The 21,690-nt window shown below is 39.2% G+C and overlaps 1 protein-coding gene across 1 annotated transcript in view; it reads right to left on the reverse strand.

The window, feature by feature from the left end:
- RAPGEF5 (Rap guanine nucleotide exchange factor 5) overlaps positions 1–21,690 on the reverse strand; it is a 224,491-nt gene that overhangs the window by 119,634 nt on the left and 83,167 nt on the right. The window contains exon 7 of the mRNA XM_042967977.1: positions 19,228–19,276. Coding sequence (XP_042823911.1) covers positions 19,228–19,276 — 49 coding nt within the window. The remainder of the gene's footprint in view (positions 1–19,227; positions 19,277–21,690) is intronic.

Raw genomic sequence — 21,690 nt, forward strand, 5'->3', positions numbered from 1 at the left:
AGAGCTCAGGATTGCACCACCTCTCTCCCGGGTCACTGCCACAGCCTCCCAACAGCCTCTTTTACAGTTCGTTCTCTCCTCCACAGACTTGGTGAGTCCGATCACAACAGCCCCCGATCCCTTCAGACTCCTGCCTCTCCCCACTCAGAGAACAGGAGAGTCACACAGGGGCCTGAGTACCAAGTCAGACTCCAGGGCCCCATCCCTGGCATTCCTGGTGCAGTGGGGCTCAGCATGGGGCTGTGCCGTTTGGACAGCTTTGACGCATGTGATCCCGGCTCTGTGAACCATTCACACTGAAGCCTCTGATGCTCAACAGCTGGCCCAGAATCACACAGGAAGTCGGTGGAGGAGATCAAGTACCCAGGTCTGACTCTCTACCTGCTCCAATCCACCATGAAGACTTAAACTGTCCAAAATGAACTGAAAAGGAGTGAGACTGAAAACAAAGAACACAGGAGGCTTACAATAAACAGTCTAATGAAAATTGACTTGAATTTCCTACCAGTTCAGTCTGTAAAAGTTAGGGCCATAATGACTTACTCATTGCTACGTGCTCCTACATACATACCCCTTTCCTTCAACTCTCACCATGCTTCCTAAACCCTGCTTTTATAGAAGAGAAGATAATAAATTGTTTGCTGCACAAAAGAAAGGTATTGCTTTTACTAACATGTGAATACAGGTGTGTTGATATTCTGGAAATGCACAGCAGTCAGGCAACATAATAAATCCACAGTAAGGAGGCTAAAATGAGAGGTAGCTGAAAAACTGCCATTTTCCCCATCTGATGCTCCAAGCTCTGCACACTTTGCTAGAGGCAGCTCTTGCCACAGAGCGACCAGGTCTGGACTGCTGCCCTGCTGCCCAGCTGCCTGCATGATTTATCCTCCCCTCAGGCAGAGAGGATCCCTCTTCAATTCTTATGCCTTTGTCGTGTAGCCTAGACTCTTCAAATTTCCTCTCCCCCACTTTGTAATAGGTTTTTATAGTGTTTTCTTTTGAATACCATTTAATACATGTCCAGTCAATGGAAAAGTTATTCAACAGAGAAAAATGATAATGTCAAAAGAGCAAAGAGCATCCTGTATCAAATCTTAATTAGATCATAAATACTTGCTCCGTTGGCCAGAGTAATAAAGAACTAATCAGTACTTGAGCCCAGTAAGCTCTATGGTTGCCCTTCTTTTGAGGAAACATATCAGAAAAAAACAAGTTTCCTTTCAATGCAAAGATGCCTTATACATGATCCAATTAAAATAAAACCTCAATTTAAAAAAATCGAGTTAACCTTAGCTACCATTTTTCTTCAGTGTTTATCTTCAGAGACAGAAGAGCTTTCATTTTTTAAGTGCCTTACAAGGATATGATCTGGTGACAGGACAGGTTCAGGCCAATCTGCTATAATCATACGGTAAAGGTATGAGCAGAGGTGGTGCTGAGCTGATACAAGATGATTATTCATTTAAAAAGACCCTAGTGCACTTTTTTACTCTGTATCTCTCTCAGGAATTAAAATTCTCAAAGATTGATCTCAGGGAATAAAAGAAAAGTAATTTCTGAGTCTAACTATGTGCCGATGTGAAGCTACATGCTTTATGGCATCTCCTTTAACCGCCCCCCCCCCAATCCCTAACAAGCCCCAGAGGCATGTGCTCCATTTCGTAGAGTAAGAAAATGAGCCTCTGGAAGCCACTAAGTCAAGTGGCTAATCTAGAACTGAAACTGAGTCTCTGGATTTGGCTTTTCATGGCTATACAAATCTGCCTCTAGGATTGTAAAAAAAGAAAACACAACAGGTTGTATCTACATGGACATTTAACTAAGGTTTTATGGTAGACCAGCAATCTACTTTTTTAAAATAATGTAAAAGTTTTCTGCCACTCATATGATGCTCATAAGCTTTTTTTTAAATTCCTGAATTGTCAGTAATGCTACTGCTAAATCTTCTCATTGACATTACAGGGAAATTGTAAAACATACAGAGGAACCACCAAGAATTCCCTAAGAGTCCTTGTGTTTGCAAATACAAGTGAAGACACCAAATAGCTCAATCAATATAGCAATCGATGGAGGGCGGGCAGCTCAAGAGGAGGCCAAGGAAAGATGTGAAATTTCCCTAACTCTCATCTAATCCATCCTGCTAGAATTTAAAGAAACTTCCTTTTATTACACATTTGGGGAAAAATACGGCACCATTCCTACAGTCCTTCTAGCACATGACCTTTGTCAAGTTATATCAATTCACCAAACTTCAAGTTCATTACTTGAAGAAGAGAGATGTTAACAATCACCACCCTATAGGCTGGGTATGTGGAATAAAGGATGGACGTAAAGTGCTTGATCAAGGGTAGCTACCTTATACTCCAACATGGTAATGTGCTTTTTTCCTTTTGCATTTTCATCCATGGATGGGGCCTTTCTTCTCATCAGACCCACCCCACTATTGGGGTAGAGTACAAGATAAGGAACATAGAAACAAAGTCATTAGTATTTGTATTCTGACATCCAAGTTAGGATTTTGCCTTGAAAGGGCAAAATTTACAAAGAAATGTTACCTTCCTTTGCACATCAAAAACCAACTCTGGAAGTTCAAATCTCAAATCCCTCTCTCCTGAGCCAGATAAGCCACAGGCTTGTCCCCCTCAAGGAGCTGTCAGGAAGTAATGGGCTAGGAAAGCTCAAGGCTATTCCCAGGATACTGCAAGTGAACTGTTGGGTTTGGGGGACAGGGCACTAAAGATGGTAGACCAGATGTCTACCGATGGCAGCAGCGATGAAAGGTAAGAGCTATGGGCCTCATCTTCCCTGGCTGGGCTTGGACTCTCAGAAGGTGAGGCCAGGTAGATGGTTGAGGGGACACCGAAAACAGGAGTGCAGGTTTACACAAAGATTGAGACTTAGCACACAGGGGAGGGAGACTGTATCACAGTCTGCCGCCAGCCCCACGTGGGGGTCAGCATGCTCACAGTGGATTCAGCAGTGAGCACAGGAAAGCTGAGGGCAGACAAGGGGTAGATGAGGTATGGAGCTTATCACTCCTGAGTTGTTCCTCTTCCCCAGGATAGGAAATCTGCAAGGTCTCACAAGTTTTATATGCCCTGGGGACAGAGGCCTGCAATGGAGCCTGTTTTATAAAGGGCCATAGGCTAGATGGAGTTTGCAGCAGTCAACAGTGGAGTTTACAGCCCCTGCAAGAGGTAATATAGGGCAAGACAAGCAGAAAGGCCCAGAGACCATAACCTAGCTGAGATGGGCCCCTGACGGTCATAGGCACCTCTGCAGAGACCAGAGAAGCCTAGGAGTACCGTGGGGATCCAAAGACCCTCCCATGCCAGGGACTAAGTGATCCAAAAGGGGGTATTTTAAACTCAGCCCAGGCAGGAGCAATATCCTGAACAGACCATTTATCACAGAAAGAGTTCAAATCAAAAATAGCTAAGATATTACTTTCTGGCAGTAGGTAGCAGCTTGTTGAGGACCAAAGAGCTGTTGTCAAGAATAAAGAACACAGCATTCCCCACCTACATTTCAGTATAAAGAATGATTCTGAGAATCTGTTAATGAGCACTTTTGAGTATCAATATAAGGACTTTAATGGCTCACAAAATAATCTCCTAAGATTATCAGCTAACAAAACCAAGACAAAATACATGTGGGAAAAAAACATTTTGATACAGCACCCAAACTATCTTTCGCATTCATGCCAAAGGCACTGAACTACATTTCTTCTCAAATAGAAGTATATGGGGGCGCCTGGGTGGCTCAGTCGGTTGAGCGCCCGACTTCGGCTCAGGTCATGATCTCACAGTCTGTGGGTTCGAGCCCCACATCAGGCTCTGTGCTGACAGCTCAGAGCCTGGAGCCTGTTTCAGATTCTGTGTCTCCCTCTTTCTCTGACCCTCCCCTGTTCATGCTCTGTCTCTGTCTCAAAAATAAATAAATGTTAAAAAAAAATTAAAAAAAAAATAGAAGTATATGTATCTTGAGTTTTCAGATAAAACTGATAAAACTATTGGTTGTTTTATTTGTCTTTCTTCTTGAAATACCAAGGTAACAAAAAACTGTACTTGAGCAGGTCCCATGAAAATGTCCTTGAAGGGACCTGAACCACCTAAATAGATGTGATCTTTGGACGAAACTGTCCATCTGGTTTTATGACTAACCCTGAAATTAGTGAATTCATGTAGGCTTAACGTTACCCACAAAAGGAAGTAAATTCAGTCACTTGGACTTAGGTACAAATGCTAAGTGTGAATTCCATGTCCATAGTTAGTTTCAGGAATGGGTCTAAGAGAACCAGAGGGTCCGAGGGGTCCACTGTCCAAGCCTACAGCCCAGATGTGCTGCTTGAGCACCATGAAGCCCAGTAATGGAATCTGCCCCTTCCCTGACCAGATAACGTACACACAGCACCCCCTGGGGGACCCAGGCTGTTGAGATAATGCTCCCCTACCCCTACACTGTCAGCAAGAGAGGCTCTCAGCCAGGGCTTATTGATAATCTCCAAACTCCCCTTAAGAACCCTATCTGAAGGGTGGGGAAGTTGGTTTTATTGCTAATGTGTGACAAATTTGTATTCACTGTATAAGGCCCCTTTGGAGAGGAAAATCACCTGCACCTAGCTTCACCTTTGGAACTATAATATACAAATGGGCCTTTTAAACATACAAAAACAAGGCTAAAAATAAATATGAAGAAAATAAGAATACATAAAACTGAGATGATGATGGCATCTGTCATGCTTTGCTCTCTCTCAAAAGTAGAGCAAAGTTTTACAGGCAACACTTCTAAAAACTACCATCTGTTCCCAAGGATAGATACCAAGTGACCTCAACCTCACATTTCCCACAATCATTTTTCTACCAGAAAGCAATTGGATGATAAGGTGCAAACTCCCCCCATTGATTTTAATAAGTCTTAAAGTGAATGCTTTGCTTTTACTAAATGTTTGCATTTTCAGTAGATAGAAGGCAGCCATTTTTTAGCAAAAGGGGAACCAGACAAACTCATTGGTTCTACTGACTTGGGATCAGCCCACAATTTACAAGGATATGGCTTTGGTTCAGGAGCACTTGTTTGGGGCCAGGGTTAAATTCACTTCCCCTATAAACAGTGCCAACTACCCAGCCCCCACCCCACCCCCACCTCAAATGTCTTTCTGGTGAATTTAGTAAGTAAAACTTGAGTGAGAATGTTCACTTATTCCTGTGTCTGCCCAGCAAACAAACCTTGGTAAAAATTCACTTCGTTTATAAAGCTTTTACTGCCAATGACATGAGAGTGTTATAATTCTGTTATCATCCCCAAGACAAAATCTCCAGTCAGGCAGAGAAACACTGAAAAGTTAGGCAGTTGTCCAGTAAATGAGTTAGTAGCCAAAGTATAAACAACAGTTTGATGGTCTCTACCATGCTTGGATCATTAGACCAACACCCTTCATAGAACACCAGCTCACTCTCTGAGACAGCAGATCACAAAGACTTTGGAAAGTGCCTGTCAAAGTGTGGCATCTAAATCACCTAGAAGTGAAGGCTAGTTAGAAATTCAGATACCGGGGACTGCAATCAAGCTTAACTTGAGTGTAGGGGGGGGGGGCAGTGAGGAGCAGGGCAGGGATTATAAGTGCTACAAATTAACTGCTATGTAAATTAAATTTGAGAACCACTGCTTTAGAAAAACAAAATTCCCTTTAGTCAGGGAGGAATTTTGCTTTTGGAAAGAAACCCAAGATTATTTCTAAAAGTATCTATCCATTCTCTGTTTCCCCATCTCCAAATAAAAACACTGTCAAAACGTACTGTTGAAGCTGAGCTTGTACAATACTAGACTTCATTGACTCTGGGGTCAACATTTCTATCACCCATCTCATTCCAAAAACAGCTCTCAATCACTGTATGCAGCAATAAAATGCAGTATTTTTATAACCTATCTGAAAAAGGCAAATAGTTGGAACCATGGTCTGATATAGAAATTCTCAAATGTTAAGTATTCATGTGTGTGTTGCATAAATGGAAAGAATAGTATCTGAAGCAAATTTCACTTTTATTACAACAGCATTACTCATTCTGGTAGAATTCAGCTAAATCAAATTGCTTGCTTTGTGTGTGTACTATGGAGCATTATTTACTTATACTCACACACACTGTGTTCATGTCATTGCAGTTTTACTGAGAACAGCTCCATTTTCATGGCTGTTTATACAATTAGACTTTTAATGTGACGAATGCTGGACAATAGCTGGGTCATGTGGCCAAGACAAAGATTTCCCTTGATAGCTCTCACTTGTCAATACAAATGAGAGTTAGAAAATGTCCCCTGAAGGGGAGGGCAGTGGGGAGGAAAGGGCCTTCTGCAGATTTTCAATGAGGAAAAAGGCAATGAATCAAAAAAGTTTAGAAAGCAAATTAAATGATAAAAAGTGGTCATCCCCATATTCTTATTGAACAGACATCAACGTATAATTAGAAGTAAAGCTGCCTAGTACTTGGTACTTAGGACATGACCCACAGCCTTGGCATGGCACTTTGGGCATCAACCAAGCCTTTTACCAAATATGGAAACTAAGGCTGAGAGAAGCCAGTTGACTTACCAGAGTGAAAGAACACAAGACAGCATGGGGGTCAAATTTCCTAATTATATGCCTAGCACTGCTGGATTTCAGAAGGAAGGTGTGTATACCAGACTGTAGAACTTCTTAACTTTATAAAAACAGCATATGGCAAGGATTCTTCTTTCTAAGGAATATTTTTGGTTCATAAGAGAGATGATTTTAGCCATTAATACAGATTTCCTTTTAATTATCTAACCATCTTCTTTAAATATTTCCTCAAATCTTCCAATATTTCATATTTTAAAACATCTACAGATTGCTTTTATTTTGTGCCTTGAGGCGTATACACAGAAGCAATCACAGAATTATAAATTCTGAAAATGGATTATAGATCAATCCTCCTTCCCGTTCTCACCCGGGCACCCTTCAAATGTAAACCTTCATTCGTACACAGAGGATTGGTCAGCCACAGGGCTTTAAGCGGATGCGTGGCCTTTTAGGGCACTTGGTAATTAGCAAATCAGCCTCCCAGGCTGGCCTCCAGACACTGGGTGGCATATATCATATGTTCATCTGGGAAGCAGCTCCCACTCCCCAGACGCCTGAGAACAAAGGAGCTGGCAGGCTTCGGGGAGAAGGTGCCCAGTCAACAGTGGATTAAAGACACCCATTAGTTGCCTCAATCAGCTAATTAGCTCAACAAATGCAAAACCCAAATCATTAAAGAAAGTGGCCCTGATTGCGCTGCGGGCTTCTGATTTGGCGTCACCAACCCAGCAGAGTGGGAAGAGGGTAGATCCACAGAAAACAAAACAACTGTCCACACTAGGGAACTGCAATGGGATGGGGCTCAATTTTTTACAAAAGTCGAGCCCTGCCAGGAAGTTGCACTGACAAGGAAAGAGTACCAGGGAGACCTCTGTGTTTATGCTTTGAAATTTAAATCAATTTAAATATAAATTGCTCTCCTTTTCTGCCATTATGAGAAAGGAGTAAAATGTGGGTTTCAGATCTCTGGTGTGCAAATGGCCATTAACTTTCATTTGACCTTGGGTGTAGAACTAATATTGAATTTATGCACAGGGTACACTCATTATACTCATCTAGTTTCCTCACAGAAAATAATGCTCCCAGGAGCTGCAGTGCTAGGAGCCGTTTTCCGGCACTCAAATAGAAAACTTGATTCTTCCTTGAGAGCCTCTCTCCTGCCTTCCACCCATCTCTCTGCTCCAAACCTCAGGGAGGTTTGGCAACATTTATAAAACATAGGCACTAACAGGTAAAAATCTGAATGACATATAATCGTTGTCCTGGACCCCAGGAGACAACAGCCTGGTCTGTGACCCCTCACATTTTAGGGGACAGGGGCCATCAGTGCTCCGTTAGTTCTCCTTCCCAGTGTCTGATCTCTAAACCAGGGACAAGCGCCCATTCAGAGATAATTACCTTTGTCTATGGAGCCTTATAATAAGCATTACATACCGTCACTGAAGTGACCCACAGCACTTTGTTTTGAAAACGAAAACCTAGGGGCGCCTGGGTGGCGCAGTCAGTTAAGTGTCCGACTTCAGCCAGGTCACGATCTCGCGGTCCGTGAGTTCGAGCCCCGCGTCAGGCTCTGGGCTGATGGCTCAGAGCCTGGAGCCTGTTTCTGATTCTGTGTCTCCCTCTCTCTCTGCCCCTCCCCCGTTCATGCTCTGTCTCTCTCTGTCCCAAAAATAAAGAAAAAATGTTGAAAAAAAAAATTAAAAAAAAAAAAAAAGAAAACGAAAACCTAGCATTCTGGGGCACACTCTATTGTGGTTTTAATCATTCACCTCCTTGGCAAACCAGTTTCACTTACTATTCTAATGGACAAGACCATGTTGAAGGATGAAAAAGAAAATCCGCTTGCTTGCTTTCCTACATTCTAAACAATATTCAGGGTTAAAGGAACCCAACCTCAATACTCTCAGATCTCTTGCTATTCAAGGAGAAATCAGGGCAAAGGGTTATTTTCTTTTATAGTATGCCATCGAATGGTTATTTATCATTTTGACTTAATAGCTCTAATTACAAAAGGCAGTGTCACGGGATTTTTTTTTTTTAAGGCAATTTTCTTTGTATCCCAGTGGGAGAGTTAGAAAAATTTACAAAGCATCTGCTGCAAGCATTTTCAATCGGTCCTGGGTTTTACCAATGCTATTATTTTCTTGATTGCAAGAGTTTTACATTTTCAAAGATCCTTTAACTTCACACTGCATTGATAACTACCGTATTAAGATTCTTATTATGGTTTTATGTCTTTTAAAAAAAAGGAATATATAACCTGTCAACCACTGAATTGATCTCTGATAACATCATGCACTAGTGGAGATGGGATGTGAACATACAAAACCTGTCAGCAAGCAGGGACAGAAGAACAGTGTCTGGAAATGTTAGAACAAGGAGTTATTATAGCACCAAAGGAGGAGAGAGATTTTACAAGCTTCAACAATCAGTATGGTGTTAGGCAAAGCACTCTTCTAGGGAAAACATCCTACATCATCAATCAATCAGGAAGACCACAATGTTGTGTTGACTATTTTAGGGGAAAACACATACTGCTTCTTTCCTCTTAGTTGACAAATGCTTAACACCACATTCAGTGGGGTTACAAGACAGTCAGTGTAGGTCTGTGCTGACCACAAATGAGAGCGATGGCCACTGGCCGGCATAGCATCCAAGAGGTGGCAAAGAAGAAAAGGACAAAAAAACAAACCATGTGGAAATCTCCACTGTGAGAGAACAAGGTGCATCCTTAGAGGACAGGCTATGGAAAACTTAAGAAAACTTCAGCAGTTGAAACTATCAGTAAAAACTAAGAATATCTTAATTACTTAAAATATAGGCAACAGACTTCTGTCATTCTAGTCCTTTTTAGCTCAAACATTCATTAGAGCACTCAGAGATGAGATGAAAAAACAAGTAAGAGAAGATCACTAGAGATATAAGGTTTCAATTTTCAACATAAAATATCACAGAAAACCAGAAAGGCAGAAAGAGTCTGACACAGCAAGAACTGTGTACTAGGATGTGAAGCGGTCTTTGCTGGCCCCTGACTTTATTATTAACGTCTACTCTAAAGTCCCATATTATCGTACGTTCTCTTATATATGAGCTATGTGTTTATAAAAGGGAAAGAGTCAAGTCAAACAAGGTTCTCTATTAAAAGAAGAAATCTGTCAACTAAAAATGCAAAGTGAAAATTTAGAGGACCATAAAAGTCAGAGCCATTCCATAGGTTTCATGGTTATTTTTTTCTTCTAAATGTGCCAAAGAAAAAGCCTTATTCTCTACTGTTAAAAAATAATCAATCTATTTCACTTCTCGTGACAAAGCAACAGGACTATCTGGTCTTTGTAATGCTTCGGCCCTGAAGGAGAATATGTCTTTTCAACTGTAGTAGACCTCAAACCTCACTCACATCAGAGCTTCCTGTCAACATTTCATTTCCTCCAGTTTTACAGACATATTCTTAAGAAGGAGGCTTAAAACTGCTAAAATTTCCTACTAAGTATGGCTGATGACCAGTGATTGTTACTAACAGTAGATCTTCAAAGCTGGCAATTGAACCAGATTACCAGAGTGATAAAAAGACCTTCAACCCGTCTGACCTGATTACCTGACCCAGGGGTTGCCCGCTTGAATGCGTTCTGCGCAGAGTTCATTGCAAGGCGAGAATAGTAGTAAGCAAGTTGTTGAAATCACACACCTATTCAAATGCCTAATTAAGCTTGAATATAGTATCCAAAGATGATAAAACAAACATGAGGATCCAAGAAGGCTAGGTGAGACAATTTAACTTCAATGTAAAACACTGGCTTCCCTTTCATTTAATTCTATTAAAGCCTATAAAAATGTTTATTAAAAAGCTAAAATTAGACACAATAGAGTGTAGCTATTTTATCCTATTTTATGTTATATATATTTTACTCTCCCAAAGAAATCATACACTATCTCGGTACACAAATAACACCTCAACGTGAATCCCTAGCTGATTTATCCTGGAAAGAGACAATAAAAAATGCTATCTGCTACTTGGAAAGTGTATGAGCTTTTAATCAGGTCTTTTCCATTCCAGGAACAAACATGGAAAATGGGAATATATTTTCACAAATCACATCTTTACTCTCATAATCCAGAAAATTACTAACGAGGAAGGGGGCATAGGGTAGCCGGAAAACCTAGAGACTGGTTGTTGAAAAACTTGGGTTTTTCTGACTGCATTCTGACTGCAGGCTTTCCAGCCTAAGTGATCCCAAGCACATCATTTCCTCTCTAAATCTTGAGGCTGAGATGCAACACAATGCCTCCTGTGGTGAGCCCATGTTGTGCTTGCTTACCAGCCACTCCTGCTACTGCTGGTTTTCTCTGAGGGGCCACATCTATCCTAGCCTCAGTCCATGTGTCTTGGGTGGGGATGTCCTGACCTCTCCAGCCACCCCTGCCATGCTTCTCCTGCTCCAGAGACAGGCATGTCATTCTTCCAAAGGTCCCCACCAGGACTTTGGTTGGGACTACCAGGAAAGGCCTTCTCCCTTTCTGCAATTAACTCTATAGATCCTCTAAACTAATACATTCCCTTTGTGGTTTTCAGTCTGTTTTTTAGCACCTGCACCTAAGAGTCCCGAATAAAATATTTCCAAGGTTGTGACTCCATTAAGGATAACTAAGGTCATTAATAAAAAGAGTATTTATCGCTAAATTAAATATTAGAGCTGAAAGGAATCTCTAAGGTTATCAGATTGTATGCCAATCTCTTCATGATACAAATTGCAATCACTTTGCTAAGGTCGCAGTGACAGTCAATGGCATAAACAGAGCCTAGAACCCCTTTCTTTCTTTTCCAAACTTTAATATCCTAGATACTTAGTTTTAAAGCACTTAACTAGTGATGGACTAAGTAGACAGAGTAAAATATAACAACTGCCAAGGAGATTTACCAATACGGTATTTCTGGCTTTCCAGAAATAGAAGCCCACCATGGCACAATTTCCTATGATCTAAAGATAATGAGAGCTAAAAGTGCTTTGGCTGTGGATTCCTAGAAAAGGGAAAAAACATATCTCCCAAGACTCTAATTAGCTAACATTAGCAGCAGAAGAAGCAATTGAACAAAAAGTGCAAGGATATCTGGGCTAATTCTTGTAAATCTCCTGAAGCCTTAAAATGCAATTCACGCTTGCTAAGGTTAGCATTTGGAGAAAACTGTTTAAAGGCACATCCTAATGCCCTTTTAGAAAATTACAACAAAATGGATTTTTTACTAAGCTAGAGTCTTGAATCATTTATATAATCTATTGATTGGCCGTTACTTTTATTTGTTTGTACAGTTTGCTGAAATCAAAAACTTTTGCTTTATACAAATTCTTGTTTTAATAGCCCTTGCCAATGAGACATAAATCTGGTATGACCACCTGAGCCCTAATTAACAGTTTTACTGCAAGACATAAGATATTAGGGTAATCAATTCCTTCTGTCATGCCCCAGATGTGTCAACTATCATTTTAATATTTTTGTTAGATATATACCAACTTCTTTTTTCTTCTTCCTTAAAAAAAGAAACCCTCAAAATAGTTTTAGAAAACAACATCAAGCATACACAGAAAGTACCATTCTGCAGCTGGAACTCTATTTTAATTAAGGCTATGCTTAATGTCTCTGCATTTTTTTCACCTCCTAACTACACAGTAATAAGTTTTTCTTTTTCAAACAGTGAGTGACTCATTAATGGTTTTCATTTATGAAACATGTTGTAATTTAATAACAGCAGGGGCCATATTTATCTTTGCTATTGTATCCTCGCATCTTATACTGTACCTGGCATACAGTAGGTGCCAAATTAGAATCTGCAAAAGGCATGAATGAATGCAACACCTAGGGCAGCCTCTCTTATATCTTGTCATTGTTATTTTTCATCTACAGTCAGTGCCAACTCAAGAAGTGAGAGTATAGAGTGAAACAGGTAAGTATCTCTACTACTTTCATATTTGGATTATTTGAATATTTTAATATACAACTTGTTGGTTATTTCTGTCCCAAGACTGCTTACCAAATTTGTTTGAGGTGTACGAGAGAAACATCTTTGTTTTTCTCTAAAACAATCTCGTTCACTCACGTTACTTTTCTAAGTAAAAAATATTATATTCAGTTAAAGTCAGGGAAAAGGGTGCCTGGGTGGCTCAGTCGGTTAAATGTCTGACTCTTGACTTTGGCTCAGCTCATGATCTCACGTTCATGAGTTCGAGCCCTACATCAGACTCTGTGCTGATGGTGCGGAGCCTGCTTAGGATTCTGTCTCCTTCTTTCTCTGCCCCTCTTATGTTTGCACTCTCTGTCTCAAAAAATAAATAAATAAAAATAAACTTTAAAATAAAGTCAGGGATAAAATAAGAATGCCAACTACCAACGACATTAGTCAGCCTTATACTGGAGGACACTGGCTAATGAAATAGTACAAGATAAAAATGGGTTATTTGGACTGGTGAGATGGAGACAAACTAGTCATTATTGATAGGTGATGTATTTGCCCATATAGGAAATCCAAGATCATTTTAAAACAAGCTATTAGAATTCATTTGAGTTCAACACTTTTGCTAGACACAAAATCAAGGGTTCTCATGCAGCAAAAAATACCAATTATAAAAGACAACAAATATAGATGTGGATATCAACAAACTTATTCCAAAGTTTATATGGAGGGGAAAGACCCAGAAGAGCCAACACAGTATTAAAGAAGGACAAAGTTGGATGACTGACACTACATGATGTCAACACTTACTATACAGCTACGGTAATCAAGACAGTGGAGTATTGTCTAAATAATAGAGAAATAGATCAATGGAATAGAGCAAAGGGCCTAGAAATAGACCCCCACAAATCAGTATCTTTGACATAGGAGCAGAGGAAATGTAACAGATAAAAGAGAGTCTTTTCAACAAGTGATGCTGGAACAACTAGACATTCGCATGCAAAAAAATGAACCCAGACAACAGTCCTGACACCTTTCACAAAAATTAACTCAAGGGGCACCTGCGTGGCTCAGCTGCTTAAGTGTCCAACTCTTGGTTTCGGCTCTGGTCATGATCTCACAGTGCGGAGCCTGCTTAGGATTCTGGTTCTCTTCCCCTCCTCCACTCACACACATGCTCTCTAGCTCTCTCTCTCAAAATAAATAAATAAACTTAAAAAAATTAACTCAAAAATGAATCAAAGATCTAATAAAAAAACACAAAAGTATAGAATTCCTAGAATAAAAAATGCAAAAGTACAGAATTTCTAGAATGTGACAGAGGAGAAAATTTAGACGACCTTGACTATGGCATGACCTTTTAGATACAACACCAAAGACATGATTCCATGAAACAAAGATAAGCTTGGCTTCACTGAAATTAAAAATATCTGCTCTTCAAAAGACAATGGAAAGAGAATGAGAAGACAAGCCACAGACTAGGAGAAAATATTTTCAAAACAGACATCTGAAAAAGAACTGTCCCTCAAAATATACAAAGAACTCTTGAAACTCAAAAAAAAAAAAAATCTCACTAAAAAGTGGGCCAAAGACCTTAACAGACACTTCACCAAAGGTATACAGATGGCAAATAAGCATGTAGAAAGCTGCTCCACATCTTGTGTCATCAGGAAAACACAAATTAAAACAACAACAAGTTGCCACCACACAACTATTAGCATGGCCAAAGTCCAGAACACTGATAGCAACAAAATGCTGGTAAAGAACGGAGCAACGGTAACTCTCATGCGTTCCTGGTGGGAATGCAAAATGGCATTAGTCACTTTGGCAGGCAGTTTGGCGGTTTCTTATAAAACGAACCATATTCTTTCCACAGCATCCAGAAATTGTGCTCCTTGATATTTACACAAAGAAGTTGAAAGTCTACATCTACACAGAAACCTGCTCAGTGATGTTTATAACAGCTTTATTTATAATCGCCCAAACTAGGAAGCAACCAAGATGCCCTTCAATAGATGAACGGATAAATAAACTGTGGAAGACACAGACAATGGAATATTACTGAGTGCTAAAAAGAAATTAGCTATCAAGCCATGAAAAGTCATGAAGCAATCTTAAATGCGAATTACTAACTAGGCAAAAGGAGCCAATCTGAAAAGGCTGCATACTCTATGAATACAACTATATGACATTCTGGCAAAGGCAAGACTATGAAAACAGTAAAAGAGGAGTAGTGGCCAGGGTTTGGGAGAAAGAAAGAAATAGGTGAAACACAGAGGATTCTTAGGGTAGTGAAACTGTTTTGTTTGATACTGTAATGGTAGATATGTATCATTATACCTTTGCCCAAACCCATAAAATGTACAATAGAGACTGAACCCTAATGCACACTAGAGACTTTGGGTAGTAATAATGTATCAGTGTAGGTTCACCGATTGTAACAAATGCACCACTCTGAGCTACTGATAGTAGGGGAGGCTGTGCATCAGTAGGGGTAGAGCTCCCATATAGCTCTGTGTCCTTTCTGCTCAATTTTTCTGTGAACCCAAAACTTCCCTAAAAAGTACAGCTTTTAAAACACAAGTGTCATGAAAGATAAAGACTTGAGAAACCATCATAGAAGAGAATTGAAAGAGAGATACAGAGAGAAACAGTTCGTTTACAATAGTAACCAAAATCACAAGGTAACTAAAAATACAAACAAAATGTACATGGCCGGCCTTTATGGAGAAATTTTTTTTTTAGCAGGATTGAAAATTTTAAAAAATGAAAAAAGATATCTTAAGTTCTTGAATGGAAATTCTTCTTTCCAAAGTGTCAAATGTATCTAATGATCTATAAATGTGATATACTTTAAAATATTCCTGTATCAGATTTCACGGAACCTGGCCAAATAAAACTATGAGAACAAGAAAGGTAAGAAGAGATTTGCCTTATCCCCACCCTGGAAAAAGTCTTATTATAAAGCTTTGATAACTGAAACAATATATATGAATTTCATATATGATGGAGTTGGCATCATACCCAATGGATGCTACTGGGGTGACTGACTTAGCATAAAGAAAACATAAAACTTGATTTCTACCAGACATCATATACAAAAAAAATTCCAGAGGACTTAAAGTCCTGAATGTGAAAAACCAAACTTTAACACTGTCTACACCTAGCTATCAGCCTAGCTATTCCATTTTCAGTAATTTATTATGAGAAAATAATTAGAAAAGGGAAAAATGATACAAGTCTAAGAATATATCCTTAGGTCCTTCTATTGTTATTTAGGACAGGGAGAAAAACCCTAAATATACAACCAAGAATTAGTTAAATGAGTTTTATAGTATATATAGCTAATGAAACTAAAGATGTAGATTCATATTATTGACATGCAAATGAATCCTGTACAAAGTAGATTATATATAGCTACAGTAATCAAGCCTGGTGGATACCAACAGAATCTGTTCAATGGAGAAGAACAGATGACCTGGAAATATATCCACACAAAGGCATAAAAGCAATTCAATTTAAGAAAGATGGTCTCTTCAACAAATGGTGATGGGGCAACTGGACATTAATAAGCCAAAAAAAAAAAAAAAAAAAAAAACCCGACAAAAACAAAAACAAAAACAAAAAAACAAACCAAACCAAAACAAAAACCCTCTGACCTAAGTCTTACACCTTACACAAAAACTAAAAAATTAGCTATTAGGGAAATGCAAAAAGTGAGATATCACTTCATGCCTATTAGAATGGTTAAAATAAAAACCAGTGACAATACCAAATTCTGACAAGGATGTGGAGAAGCTGGATCACTTACACATTGCTAGCAAGAACGCAAAATGGTATAGCTGCTCTGAAAAACAGCTCGGTAGTTTCTTAAAAAACTAAACATACAACTACCCAACAACCGAGCGACCGTATTCATCGGCATTTGTTCCAGAGAAATGAAGACGTAGGTTCACATAAAAACCTATTTATGAATGTTTGCAGATGCAGTTTAATTGATAATAGTCCCACACTGCAAACAACCCAGATGTCCTTCAATGGGTGAATGGTAAACATACTGACATACACTCCTATGGTGGAATACTCTACAGCAATAAAAAGTAATGAACTACTGATGTACAGCAACCTGAATGAATCTCCAGAGAATTATGGCAAGTGAAAAGAGATATTTCCAAATGGTTATACACTGTATGATTCATTTATATAATGTTTTTGAAGGGACAAAACCTATACAAATAGAGAACAGATTAATAATTGCCATGGGTTAAGGGGGTAGAAAGGGTAGGAGGAAAGTCAGTGTAGCTACCCAAGAGCAACAAGAGGGATCCTTGTAGTGATGGAAGAAATATTCTGTATCAGAGTCAATATCCTGGTTGTGATATTGTTCTATAGTTTTGCCAAATATTGTTAGGTGAAACTGGAAAAAGGAAATGTGGGGTCTCTGTATTATTTCTTACAGCTGCATATGAACATATAATTACCTCAAAAAAAAGAATGCAGATAAAATGATCCCAATTTTATCAAATCTGCATATTAATATATAATAATATAGTATCTACATACTAATACAGAAACATCTGGAAACATATACAAGAAAAGTAACAGTGGTTATCTCTGTTGGTGAGATAATGAGTGATTTTTCACTTTCTTCATACACTCATTTATTAGCAAAGTTTTTTCAATGAGCATGCTATACTGTAATAGTAAGAAAAAGATAATCAAAACTATTTTTATTATGAAAAGAAGTAATGTATGCTCATTACATATAGTTTTTTGCAATGAATACTGTATCAATTCTTCAAAATATCATTTTACAAGCTGTTTAAACATTCCATTGTACTTCTCAATTTTCTTATTTCTTTATTATGAGGACTTAGGGATTGTTTGTAATTTCTTACTTCTTAAAAAAATGCAATGGATTCCTTCTACCTGAATCTTCACATGCATCGTCCCCAACATTTGTGCACGTGTGAAAGACCATTTCACTGTCCTGAGCAGTTGCCCAAGTTGTGTTCACACTCCAAGCTCCACACATCAATTAAGTAAGCAAAACAGGTCCAACTTCATACAGCCACATCAAGGAATAATAAAATTAACTTCACACCAAAACTTTTATTTGGCACAATCTAACCTATAGAGGTCTTGCTTACTTCTCTTCACCTCCAGAAAATCAAACTTCTTAGCTTGACATCAAAACTTACCTCTTTTCTCCTTGTTCACCTGGCTCCAGCCACTCACACCTCTTTACTGTTCCCCAAACACATTTTGCACCCCTGTGCCCAAAGGCACTTGTTCCGATGGCCACATGCCCCACCCCTTCACTGCCTTCAGGTCTTGCTCAAATGCCCCCTACCAGAGGCCTTCCCATCGCACTTTGTGCATATTAGCAACCCCTCTTCTCCAGCCTCCCTATCTATTTCTTTTCTCCAGCCATGACACCCTGGAAGTTAATTATTTCCCTTAACTTTTTCTGAAACTTGAAAAAAAAAAAATTCCCGACACTGCCATTCCAACTCAAACAGACTGTAAGTTTTGTCTTCTTATGATGCCAGGAAACAAGAACAGCTCTAGCACATTAATTTCTAGGCCCTCCCTCCCAAAACCTTTATATTGATGTCTTTTCTCCATCTTGGTCTCCACCTATGCAAATAGCCAAGTTCGGATGCCGGCACTTAGGAGCCCTATTCAGGCTGTACTTTCTGTTCACTATCCTGGGGGGTCAAGATCACTGTTCTCTGCATCCTTCTCTCTACCTTTATAGCATGCAGTCTCTGTGTCCTCCACATCAGCCAAATCAGCAAAGAAAATAGTATAAATATAATAAGCTCATTCATACTAAGGTGCGTTTGATTCAAAACCTAACTGTGAGAAAAGCAAATTCCTAGAGTTTCTTTTTTTTCTCCTTAGAGTTTCTAATTGGAAAAAGAAAGATGTAAAATGGATGGTTTGTGTTCTCACAATATTTCTGTTCCATTTATTTCTTCAATTTTTTTCATAGTCTTTCTGTCTGCAAAGTCCTATTCCAGTTTACCGTGACCCAAGAAGCATCTCCCTTCTGTTTGTTTGTCATGCTATTCAGCATTGATCTCCTCCCTCTGAACAGCAAAGGATGCCTCCTTCTGATACTCCTCTTAAGTGTTTTTCTACTTCAGCGAGTCTCCATCTCATATTGAATTTCAGCAGAGTATGGCTTTCTCTCTTTCAAAATGTATTTGAAAGCTCCCTTTTCCTCTCCACATATCGCTTCCACATCATATCCTACAGGTATTAGGGATCAGATCCACTCAATTAGTCTTACATGAAATGCTTGCTTTTAAATGGCATTACACAAATCTTTTTAGAAGAAACTACTTTGAGATGAAAAACATACCCTTAAACAGAGACCACCTTTATGTTAGTTTACTCTGTCATTATGGTAGGTAAATACAATGTGATTTGCTTTCTTGGGTTGTGTACTTACACTTTTTTCATAGTTGCAATGGACTACAAACATTTATTTTTAATTTCATTTTTCCTTGAAATATGAAATAAAACAAGGCAGTAAAATTTTAAAGAACGACATATAGTAGCTTATGCTGTTTCAATGGGAGAGTATATAATTTTGAAAACAAATAGTGATACTTTTTTGCATTCTGCATCAAAACTTCCTGAGATTAGCTCAGCCCCAGGAAGGACTACTCACCAGACTTCCTTGCTTTCAAAGCAATCACAGCTGCAAGCTCTCTCTGCACCTGATATTAGGGGGGTAAAAAATCAAATTAGGACAAGAAAAATGAAGCTATCAAAAGCAGTACTTTGTGTTTGGGTATGCACCAAAATCAAGAGTTATTGCAATTAAAGTTATGTTTGCTGTCACTTTTTTGGCTTTTGTTTGTTTTTAGTAGGATGGAAAAACCTCTGCAAAGGAATTTTAGGTCAAAAATCTCAAAGAATCATATTAACTTAAAATAAATTACACAGTTGCCACAACGTATACATTGTGAAACATTGGCAGTTTTGCTATGATGAAGGGAAGAGCCTCAAAACTGTAATTATAAAACATTCAGAAATAATTCAAATAACAAATTATTAAAACACGCAAGATACCTTGGCAAAGATACTAAATACTATTTATCCCTCAAAGATTCTAGCTTACACAGAAATTCTAGAAACGTTAAAATAGATGATCCTGGTGTAATTGGATCTCTACTCAAACACAATCAATGTTCACTTCAAGTCTGACAGGTTTACAGCAACCATTTTGGAAAATATGCCACATAAAAGTAAGTGTCATTCACTCAGTGAAATGGAAATAGACAAAATGAACTTTAATAAGTGCCTTCAACCCCACTTATTTGTCCAGATTTTTGGTTGCTCACTGTCTCTCTCCACCACCCCACACTTTGAATGCTTAAGTCCTTTCCTAAAAGCATTCTCAAAGAGGAACATAAAACAAAACCAAAAACGATAACCACAGTTACTTTTGGGGCACCTGGGTGTCTTGGTCAGTTGGGTGTCCGACTTTGGCTCAGGTCATGATATCATGGTTTGTGGGTTCAGCCCCACGTTGGGTTCTCTGCTCCTGGAGCAGAGCCCATTTCAGATCCTCTGTCCCCCCCACCTCTGCCCGTCCCCCATTTGTTCCCTCTCAAAAAATAAACATTAAAACAAAAATAACCATAGTCACTTTAAAAAAAAATGTTTAATGTTTTTATTTATTTTTGAGAGAAGAGCACAAGTGAGGGAGGGGCAGAGAGAGGGGGAGACACAGAATCTGAAGCAGGCTCCAGGCTCTGAGCTGTCAGCACAGAGACCGATGCGGGGATCGAACTCACAGACTGTGAGATCATGACCTGAGCTGAAGTCAGACACTTATCTTACTAAGCCACCAAGAACCCCAACCATAGTCACTTTCAAAAATAACATTTTCACTTTAACTTCACTTCACTTCACATAACACTTTCAAAAATACCCCCCCCCCAAAAAAAAAAGATACCATGAAGATAATCTTTGGGATATCTATGTTTAGCAGCAACAAAAATTCCATAATGAGCAAGCTCATTCCTCTCTAGGATTAAGCTTAGAAGTGTATGTGCATTCATGTGTTTGGAAGTGCTGGTGAGTTTGAAAGTGTCCTGAAGCTTAATACATTACACTAATGACATTTTATAGGGAGAACTCACAAGTTCAAGGTTACAGAAGATTTGCTATTAAAATTGATCTAATATGTATTCATTTATTTGAAGGCGAAAGTAGATATATACGCTATACTCTGGGACTCCACTGTGAACTGCTTTCACGATGGCTAGGCATCACCACAAGAGGAAGGCAGCTTCCTTCACTACTGCTTTACCGCTGTGTTTTCCCTGTCTGGCTAGTACACGGGCCATGCAAAAAGGGTATATTCTTGATTTAGCCCCTTCTATGATACCTTAAGACTCTCTCTGGAAAATTATTCAGTAATGAGAAGACCATCAGTCCCTCTCCAACCATGGGATGTCAGCTCTGAAAATGCTCATAGTAGGAAAATTTGCGGTTGAAAAATGTAGGGAACGGGCACCTGGGTAGGTCAGTTGGTTAAGTGTCTGACTCTTGATTTTGGCTCAGGTCATGATCTCGTGCAATTCATGGGTTTGAGCTCTGTGTTGGGCTCTGAACTGGCAGTGCAGAACCTGCTTGGGATTCTCTCTCTCCCTCTCTCTCTGCCCCTCCCCTGCTTGCACATGCTCTCGTTCTCTTTCTCATGACATAAACAACAAACTTAAAACAGAAAAAAAAAAAAGAACTTCAGGAGATAAAGAGGGCCAAGGGGAAAAAGGATACGTGACCACCAAAAATCCTTTACAAATACTTGCGTGGGTAGTCAAATAAAAACAGTCACAAATGAAAACACCATTTATTGCATCCTTTACATATTTGAAGTTGTTTATAAGTTTTATTGTAATATGACCCTCTCTATTCGGGATTTTCCTCTCTCACAGTGTCACAAATTCTCAGGGGTGGGGGCAAAGATGCAGACAATAAACCGGGATCTTGTCAATGGCTTCCTGATTTTACAACCTCCCAGGGAAGATCCCATCGTGGCTCAGGGACAGGAAGTCAATTTTCCATACCTGAAATTCACAGATATTCAGTTTTTCTTTCTCTAATTAGAAATAAATCTCAA

This window comes from Panthera tigris, chromosome A2 (genome assembly GCF_018350195.1).
Source record: "Panthera tigris isolate Pti1 chromosome A2, P.tigris_Pti1_mat1.1, whole genome shotgun sequence".
Taxonomy (NCBI): Eukaryota; Metazoa; Chordata; class Mammalia; order Carnivora; family Felidae; genus Panthera; species Panthera tigris.